Here is a 9,298-nt window from a genome sequence, read left to right on the forward strand (position 1 = left end):
TGGATAGTGGAGCGGTGGACTGAAGGTGAGTGGAGAGTGTAGCGGTGGGTGGGTGGGCTTAAATAGCAGAGAAGGAAACCGAAGAGGTGTGAGCCATTAGGCCACTAGCAACTACTAAATAGTTAGGTTAGTACATGCCCTTGATCAAAGCACTACTACTTACCCCACTGGCATTGCCACCAACGTTCAATACCACAGGTCCTGGGTTTGAGACCCAGGCAAAACTCTTTTTGTGTATTTTTTTTCTTTAATCAAAATTTGGTACAGGCATACAAATTCAGTCACAAAATATAGCAAATCTTTCCAAAAGAAGCAACACTGACAGTTAACTTCAATTTCTTATCTGAACCCACTTCAATTTCTTATCCGAACCCAGTTTAGTTAACATTTGACAAAAAGTACAAATGACACAAATCCAGGAGGAGGTTCATGTTGATTTGATAGAAGGTACACATTCTAGGAAAGATACAAAGTCATTTTATGACAATGACACAAATTCAATCAAATTCATTTAGCATGCCCTTCAGCTTCCTTATCTTCTCCTTGGTGGCCTCTTTGTGTTTGAATAGGTCACCAATCATGTACTCAAGCTTCCTTTTCTCATGCTTCAAGTCATCCCTCTCTCGAATCACTTGGTCCCTCTCCTGCACTGCCTGGTCCCTCTCTTTCTCTGCTTTAACCCTGAATACCTAATGAATGTTGGTTACTGACTTGTCTGTCATCTTTTTCTTCTCAAGTTCTTCCTTCAGATCAGCCAGAGCAACTTGTGTGCTGCCTAATTGGCTCATTGCCTGCTCCTTCTCAGCCACCATCTTAGAAAAATCAAGCTTGAAATGCCTCAACTCATTCTCCATCTTCTGCTTCTCTTCAAGAACCTTCAAGTTTTCTTCAGCACTCACAACATTCTGTCTGAGCCTCTATTTTTTCTCCTCTTCATACATGGTCCATATACTAGCTAGGCTCATCTTCAGAGCATCAGGCCACTCAGGGTCAACCCACTCAACATATCTGCATTTAGGTACCTCCTAACAATTTACACCAAACCAAAAATTCAGTTAACTGCCAGTATTCAGTTCTATGCATGATGATGAAACTTAAAACATAAAAAATCAGTTAACTACCAGTATTTAGGTCTGTGCATGATGATGAAACTTAAAACATACTACAAATGACTTCCTGTTTAACAGTGCCAAATGCAAAAAAATTACTAACCTTCTGTGCACAAGCTAGAAAACTTCTGCCACTATCAACAGATTCAAATGCCACATGCTTCTCACACAAAGATCCATGCCCACATCTAAAGCTAGGCAGATCTATAGCCAAGCCACTCCAATCCTCATAGAAAATTGTGGCAGGTGGCTAAACAAAAGAGAGACATTTGGAATCAATTGAGAGAGAAACCCTAGCTGAGAAACCCTAGACTGGGTGTTCAATTGAGAGAGCGCACTAACCTTGCTGGTCACAGAGTCATCTTCAGAAGAACTGGAAAGATCATCCCAGGACACCATGGTTGCTGCTAGCTGAAGATGAGAAGAAGGGGATCTGTTGGTGCTATTGGACAGAGGAGAGAAGGGATCTGGTGGTGCACGAAATTGAAGATGAAAGATGAGGAAGAAGGGGATCTGGTGGTGGACCAAAGCTACATGTAGAGTGCAAGTTGCTGGGCGGGTGTTTGCAGCAGGTGCAAGTACATGCTTGCTTTTGAGTTCAGTTGTGTTGAGAAAGGGGGCCTGGGCTGACAGTAATTTGAAAGCAATGAGGTTAAGTACAATTCTGATAGAATTTGAATTAGGTAAACCACTGTCAGAATTAGTTTAACTACACTTCTAACATCAAATACATATGTCAGTAATTTCAAAGCAATTAGGTCAAGCGTTTCAAAGCAATTAGGTCAAGCAGACTTCACATTACTGACATATTATCCATTACAACAAGCATTACAACTAGGACTTCATACTGAGCAAACAAAAGATCTCTACACTGGCATTTTAGTATGCTCAATTTAGAACAAGAGATCTCTTAGAACACCTGCACCTACTCAATTAACAACACTTCACTTCTTCATAATTAAGGTGAAACACATCACACAAAGCACTATAACAAAAGCCATCAGCAGCTTTAGCAGCAACAAAATCTCTCTGCCTAATCCTAAAAGCATAGCAATTTGCTGCTTGGTAGCATACTTATTCTCAATGGAGCTGGCATAATTAGCTCTTCCAGCCATGCCTCTCCCAGCCATGCCCCTTCCAGCTGTGCCTCTGCCTGCCATTGATTCAGTCCTCTGCCTCTCAAGCTCTTCCCTCTTGTCCTCAGCTGCACCAATTGCATCTACAACAACATCACCAACTAGACTCCTTGTTTCAACCAGATGCTCCACATATTCAAGCTCCCAGCGTCAGAAATCACAAGTGACCTGAGAACAAAACATTACAGAGTGAATGAATCAATGGCAACCTAGTTAACCAACTACTGTATTAATCAGTGCAATGACTAGTTAACCAACTGATTTTGCAACCTAAAGACCAATTTAATCAGTGCTTTGCTTCAATACTGAACTGGCATGAATTAGTGAGTTGACACGGCATGAATCAATAAACTAAACTGGCACTTACATTGTGGTTCACGCACTTGTAGAAGATCCATCCATCATGCTCATCGGTGCTAGACCGGTAGAACCTCACCTGCTCGCCGCAATCCGGGCACCCGATTAGTGGTACAGCAATGGAGCGGCCACGAAGTGCAGAGCGGATGGAGCTGGAAGACGACATGAAGGAGGAGGCAGAGGAGGCGGAGGAGGGCGTCGGCAATGGCTGCGACGGCGGAGGGCGACGGCGTCGACAATGGCTGCGGCGGCGGCGACAGAGGCTAGGGTTCAGAGGAGAGGAAGAGGAGAGCGAGGGGATAAGGAGCAGGCCGACCAGGTGCGACCAGGTGCGCGGTCGGTCGACCAAGTTCATGGCGATTTTGCAAAAAAAAAAAACCTGGATGCAGTAGTATTAACCCACGTGAGATCAGGTGGCGGTCAAAGCCTAGCTGGCGGCCGCTGACTCGGCCAAGTCAGCGAATACGTACACGAAATCGTACATACGGACCAAAGTGAACCCTGTACGCAAGTACGTGGACCGTAGTTCGGGTATTTTGAAGTAGTGGTACCAAAGTGTCATCCGGCTCAAGTTTTGTGACCTACAGTGAATTTTTCTCTTTTCAGAATTCGATGATCTGGTTTAACTCTAAACAAACGAATCCTTTAAGAAGTTAAGTCCTTTCGAGGCTTGAGTTAGAGATGCCTTAAGACAGCTCACTCTCGCTGAGCAAAACTCCTCATAATGCTGTGGCCGCGGTCAGTCGCCCGCCTGCATCAACCCACACCACACAGCCATGGCCAACAAACCGGCCACACCTCCAAGCTACCAAGGATGCCAAATTATCCACTTCCTCCCCTCTCACCATGATTATCTCCAAGCCACCACTCCGCCCCTCTTTCCACTCGCCCTCCCTCGCCGCCGGCCCGCTCCGCCGCCACCGCCACCCCCACCCCCACCCCCACCTCGCCAACAAGCCCTTCTCCGTCGCCGTCGCCGTCGCGGCCTCCCCGTCCGACCTCCTCGCCAGCGTCCAGTCCGTCGCGTCCGCCGCGTCGGTCCTCGCGTCCATCGTGCTCGTCCACGAGTCCGGCCACTTCGTCGCCGCCACCTCCCGGGGCATCCACGTCTCCCAGTTCTCCATCGGCTTCGGCCCCGCCCTCGCCAGCTTCCGCCTCGGCGCCGTCGAGTACGCGCTCCGGGCCATCCCGCTCGGCGGCTACGTCGGCTTCCCCGACGACGACCCCGAGTCCGGCTTCGCGCCCGACGACCCCGACCTCCTCCGCAACCGCCCCGTCCCGGACCGCCTCCTCGTCGTCTCCGCGGGGGTCATCGCCAACCTCATCTTCGCCTTCCTCATCATCTACGCCCAGGCGGTCACCGTCGGCGTCCCCGTCCAGGCGCTGCTCTCCGGCGTCCTCGTCCCCGACGTCGTGCCCGGCTCCGCCGCCGCGCGCTCCGGGCTGCTCGCCGGCGATGTCATCCTCGCCGTCCCCGGCGCCGCGCCGGACCCGTCCGTGCCGGCCCTGGTCGACCTCATCAAATCCAGCCCCAACAAGAAGGTCCTCCTCAAGGTGTCAAGAGCCGGGCCTGCGGCCGGGGACAAGCCGCAGTTCCTCGACCTCACCGTCGTGCCGGACACGAGCGTCGACGGGACGGGGCGCATCGGCGTGCAGCTGTCGCCCAACTACCGGGCCACGCGCGTGCACCCAAGGAACGCGTCCGAGGCCACCGTCCTCGCCGTGCGCGAGTTCAGGGCGCTGGGCGGGGCCGTGCTCGACGGGCTCCGGCAGACGTTCCTCAACTTCTCGCAGACGGCGGAGAAGGTGTCGGGCCCGGTCGCCATAATCGCCGTCGGCGCGGAGGTGGCGAGGTCGAGCGCCGACGGGCTGTTCCAGTTCGCGGCGATCATCAACCTCAACCTCGCGGCGATCAACCTGCTGCCGCTGCCGGCGTTGGACGGCGGGACGCTGGCGCTGATCCTTCTGGAGGCGGCCCGCGGCGGGCAGAAGATCCCCCGTGAGATCGAGCGGAGGATAATGTCGTCGGGGATATTGCTGGTGCTCATGGTCAGCATGTTCCTCATCGTGCGCGACACGCTCAATCTAGACTTCATCAAACAGAATATGTAGATTCTTTTAAGTCCCAGAGAACATTTTGCAGTAAATCTGTTCCTGTTTGTAAGACGAAGCCATGCATGTATGTATCTCTTGCACAAATTCTTACAAAAAGCAACGGAGATAGTAGAACCGATTTGCAACCATGTACACTCTGCCTCAAGCCATACTCTGCTTCCAGTCAGATTGCATATGTGGTAGGAACGAAGGTTTTAGACGACTGAAATTGCCTAATTCTGGTTCAATTTGCGAAACAAATTTGCTAGATTATCACTACTATTCTCTCAAAACATATGAAAAAGAAAACAAGCACCGAGCTGCACAACACTCAGCACCCCAAACAAGCCTGAAAAGAAAAGCCTACATCTGACTCCACAGATGCCTGATACTGATAATACCGGAACCTGATGACTCCAGTACACAATGCTTCAAGTTGCTGCTCTATAACTCTGGACGTCAGGATTTCATCTCCCAGCGGCATCAATATCAGAACTGGAGGCATTCGTCGTATCTGAGCCAACATTAAGAAAAATACCAGGTGCTTTTAGCAATATAGTCTTATTATTACAAAGATGCCAAGAAATGCAATCAATTGGGAAGGGCAATAAAATAGAAAAGGCAAGGGGTTCAAGAGAATTACTAGAAAAGGAGAAAATCGCAAGTTGCTGCTCTATGTTATTACATAAGCTCGAAGTTGCTGCTCTATGCTCGAAGTTGCTGCTCTATAACTCGCAAGTTACAAGGCAAAACAACTTCAAAGCAAATAGCTAATACAAGCCAAAATCCAGCATGATAGCTTCTTTGCTTTATTCTTACGATAGTCTCAAAATAATGACGAGCATATCCCAAAGATGAGAAACATATACTTCTTGATCTCCCAAGTGCCACAGGTTTTCAACTGCATGGATAACAGCTTGCTAAAATAATTATAATAACATAGCACACTACTAATACCTGCATAAGGAAAGCCTGATGATTCCAGTACATAATGCTCCAAGTTACTGCTCTATAACTCAGACGTCAAGGTTTTATCTCCCAGCGGCATCAATATCAGAACTGGAGGCGTTCGTCACATCTGAATCAGAACTGGAGGCATTCGTCATATCTGAACCAACATGAAGAAAAATACTGGGTGTGTTGAGAAATACAATCTTTTTACAAAGATACTAAGAAATGCAATCAATTGGGAATGACAATGACCATACAAGCATGCAAGTTACAAGGCAAAATAATTAACTTCAAAGAAAGTAGCTAATACAAGCCTAAATCCAGCATAATAGAACATTATGGTCCTGCTTTGCTTTCTTCTTACGATAGTCTCAGTATAATGACGAGTATATCCCCAAGATGAGAAACATATACTTCTCGATGTCCTAAGTTCCACAGCTTTTCAATTGCATGGATAACAGCTTGCTGAAACAATTATACTGACATAGCACACTAGTAATACCGGCATAATATATAAATATGACACAGTCCTATAGTGTAACGCTCACGATGCGGCTATATCTCCCACGTGTCGAAGCATGACTTAGAGGCATAACTGCATTGTAAGCAATGTCGCAAGTGAGGTAATCTTCACACAACCCATGTAATACATAAGGGAAAAAGATACATAGTTGACTTACAATCGCCACTTCACACAATTGCATGAATAAAACATTACATTCATACAGATACACTCAAGGTCCGACTACGGAACCAAAATAAAAGAAGACTACCCAAATGCTACACAGATCCCCGATCGTCCCAACTGGGCTCCATACTGATCGACTGAAAGGAAACAACACAAAGGACAAAATCTTCATCGAGCTCCTCCTTGAGCTCGGTTGCGTCACCTGCACAATATCATCGGCACCTGCAAACTGCTTTTTGGAAGTACCCGTGAGTCACAAGGACTCAGCAATCTCACACCCTCGCGATCAAGACTATTTAAGCTTATAGGTAGGGTAAAAGGTATCAGGTGGAGCTGCAACAAGCGACTAGCATATATGGTGGCTAACATACGCAAATGAGAGCGAGAAGAGAAGGCAAAAGCACGTCAAACATTACTCCAACACCGTGTTCACTTTCCGGACTCCGCCGAGAAGAGACCATCACGGTTACACACGCGGTTGATGCATTTTATTTAAGATAAGTTTCAGGTTTTGTACAACCGGGCATTAACAAATTCCCATCTGCCCATAACCGCGGGCATGACTTTCGAAAGTTCAAATCCCTGCAGGGGTGTCCCAACTTAGCCCATCACAAGCTCTCACGGTCAACGAAGGATATTCCTTCTCCCAGGAAGACCCGATCAGGCTCGGAATCCCGGTTACAAGACATTTCGACAATGGTAAAACAAGACCAGCAAGACCACCCGCTGTGCCGACAAATCTCGATAGGAGCTGCACATATCTCGTTCTCAGGGCACACAGGATAAGCTAAGCGTACGGGAGCCAACGTAACCCAAGTTGCCAAGGGACGGCCCCGCACGGTGCTCTGGGTTGGACCAACACTTAGAGAAGCACTGGCCTGGGGGGGGGGGGTTAAAATAAAGATGACCCTTGGGCTGGCCGACCCAAGGGAAAAAGAGGCTATGTGGAAAATGGTAAAACCAATGTTGGGCCTTGCTGTAGGAGTTTTATTCAAGGCGAACTGTCAAGGGGTTCCTTTTATAACCCAACCGTGTAAGGAACGCAAAATCAAGGAACATAACACCGGTATGACAGAAACTAGGGCGACAAGAGTGGAACAAAACACCAGGCATAAGGCCGAGCCTTCCACCCTTTACCAAGTATATAGATGTATTAATTAAATTAGAGATATCCCAACAAAATAACCATGTTCCAAACATGGAACAAGCTCCAATCTTCACCTGCAACTAACAACGCTATAAGAGGGGCTGAGCAAAGCGGTAACATAGCCAAACAATGGTTTGCTAGGACAAGCTGGGTTAGAGGTTTGGCTTAGCAATATGGGAGGCATGATAAGCAAGTGGTAGGTATCGTAGCATAGGCATATCAAAAGAGCGAGTATCTAGCAAGCAAAGATAGAAGTGATTTCGAGGGTATGGTCATCTTGCCTGAAATCCCGCAAGGAAGAAGAACGAGTCCATGAAGAAGACAAACGGACGTAGTCGAACGAATCCTCACAACGCAGAGTTAACGGAACCAACCCTAAGAAGCAACATCGGAAAGAAGCAAACCACATAGTAAAACATCCACCACATAAACATTGCATGATTCACAACCAAGTATGATGCATGTCCGGTTTAAAGATTCATGACATGGCAAAGTGCACAAGCAAAACTACAAGTTAAGTGGAGCTCAATATGCAACGAGTTGCATATTGACGAAACACCACAACAAGTTATTTAGTTCGATCTCGTTTATGTACCCAACAATATTAAATGTTGATTAACATGGCAAGAGGTGAAGCAAAGTAAAAGTACCTATCTAGTCAAGTTTAAATGATGCCGAAAACAACGAACAACAATTCCGGAAAATCCTCATATGCATATACTAGGTTTGGTACTGTTCTGCCCTATACCATATTTTATAGTTGTTAAACATGCAAAGTGATACCACCAAGTTAAGCTATCCATTTTTCTACCCCATTTACATATAAAGTTTGTTAGGTTTGGAGCTACGGTTATTTAGTTATGAATTAAAGCATTTTAGCATGACATAGGAGCAAATTTAAACAAACAACATTTTAAACATAGATGAAAATGACATATTATGAAACTAGACACAATTTTAAGCATTTTTCATATATAAAGTTTTTACATGTGATGCTTAGTTATTAAGTTATTATATGCATGAGCTATGAGGGGTTTTCTGCAAAACAGCATTCCCTAGAAAATTAAGCAAATCCCAGAGCCTAAAAAAAATACTCTGGGCCGAAACAGCTGGCCCAACAACAGGAAGAAAGAAAGAAAAGAAAGGTGGGACGCTGGGGAGCTGCTCACATCGGGCTTGACTGGGTCGGCTTGGATCTGGAAGGGAGCAGGCCGGGCCTTAGGCGCTGCGGCTGGAGAGGCGTTGGGCCTACGCGCGGTGCTGGATGGGAGGTTGGGCTTCCGACGGGGTGAGGTTGGTCCACGCGCTGACCCACGGTCAACACGACCACGAGAGCGAGCGAGCGGGAGGTTTGGCACTGCGTGCGTCTCCAGGAAGAACAGGGTCACGGCACCGTTGCTGCAGGGATGCAGGCGAGATGGAGGGAGGCAGACGACACGGATCCGGCGGGGACATGCTGGAACTGGCCGGATCCAGAAGTGGGGGTGACAAACGGGCGGTGGCCATGGCAGTTGAGGTCAACGAGAGGCGCGGCCATGGCTTCAGGCTCCATGGTTCCTGCAGGGGACTCAGGAATGGCGGCAGACTTGGCGCGACACAGAATCTTGGTGGAGGACGACGAGCGGCGCTGGGCATTCGAATCCACGGGATCGAGACGAGGCAAGGGTCTCGTCCTCGTCCCCGAGTTCTTACAGGAATAGGGGAGGCGGAGGCGGGATGCAAGGGAGCGGCGGCGGTGAACTTGGCGCTCGGGGTGACCTCCGACGACGCGTGGACGGCTGGGATGGATGACGGGGCACGAATCCGGTCCCCGGAG

General features: G+C 48.2%; 1 protein-coding gene and 1 pseudogene across 1 annotated transcript; one reads left to right on the top strand and one right to left on the bottom strand.

The window, feature by feature from the left end:
* Positions 1 to 497: 497 nt before the first annotated feature.
* On the bottom strand, positions 498 to 2,768 carry LOC123191538 (uncharacterized; annotated as a pseudogene).
* Positions 2,769 to 3,343: 575 nt separating this feature from the next.
* Positions 3,344 to 4,845, top strand: LOC123187608 (membrane metalloprotease ARASP, chloroplastic-like). The gene has a single exon (XM_044599520.1). The coding sequence runs from the start codon at positions 3,449 to 3,451 to the stop codon at positions 4,712 to 4,714; it is 1,266 nt and encodes a 421-aa protein (XP_044455455.1). The 5' UTR covers positions 3,344 to 3,448; the 3' UTR covers positions 4,715 to 4,845.
* Positions 4,846 to 9,298: the final 4,453 nt, after the last annotated feature.

This window comes from Triticum aestivum, chromosome 2A (genome assembly GCF_018294505.1).
Source record: "Triticum aestivum cultivar Chinese Spring chromosome 2A, IWGSC CS RefSeq v2.1, whole genome shotgun sequence".
In the NCBI taxonomy this organism is placed as follows: domain Eukaryota; kingdom Viridiplantae; phylum Streptophyta; class Magnoliopsida; order Poales; family Poaceae; genus Triticum; species Triticum aestivum.

Excerpts from the sequence above, each read along its gene's own strand:
- LOC123187608 (XM_044599520.1), top strand. The coding sequence starts at position 3,449 with ATGATTATCTCCAAGCCACCACTCCGCCCCTCTTTCCACTCGCCCTCC.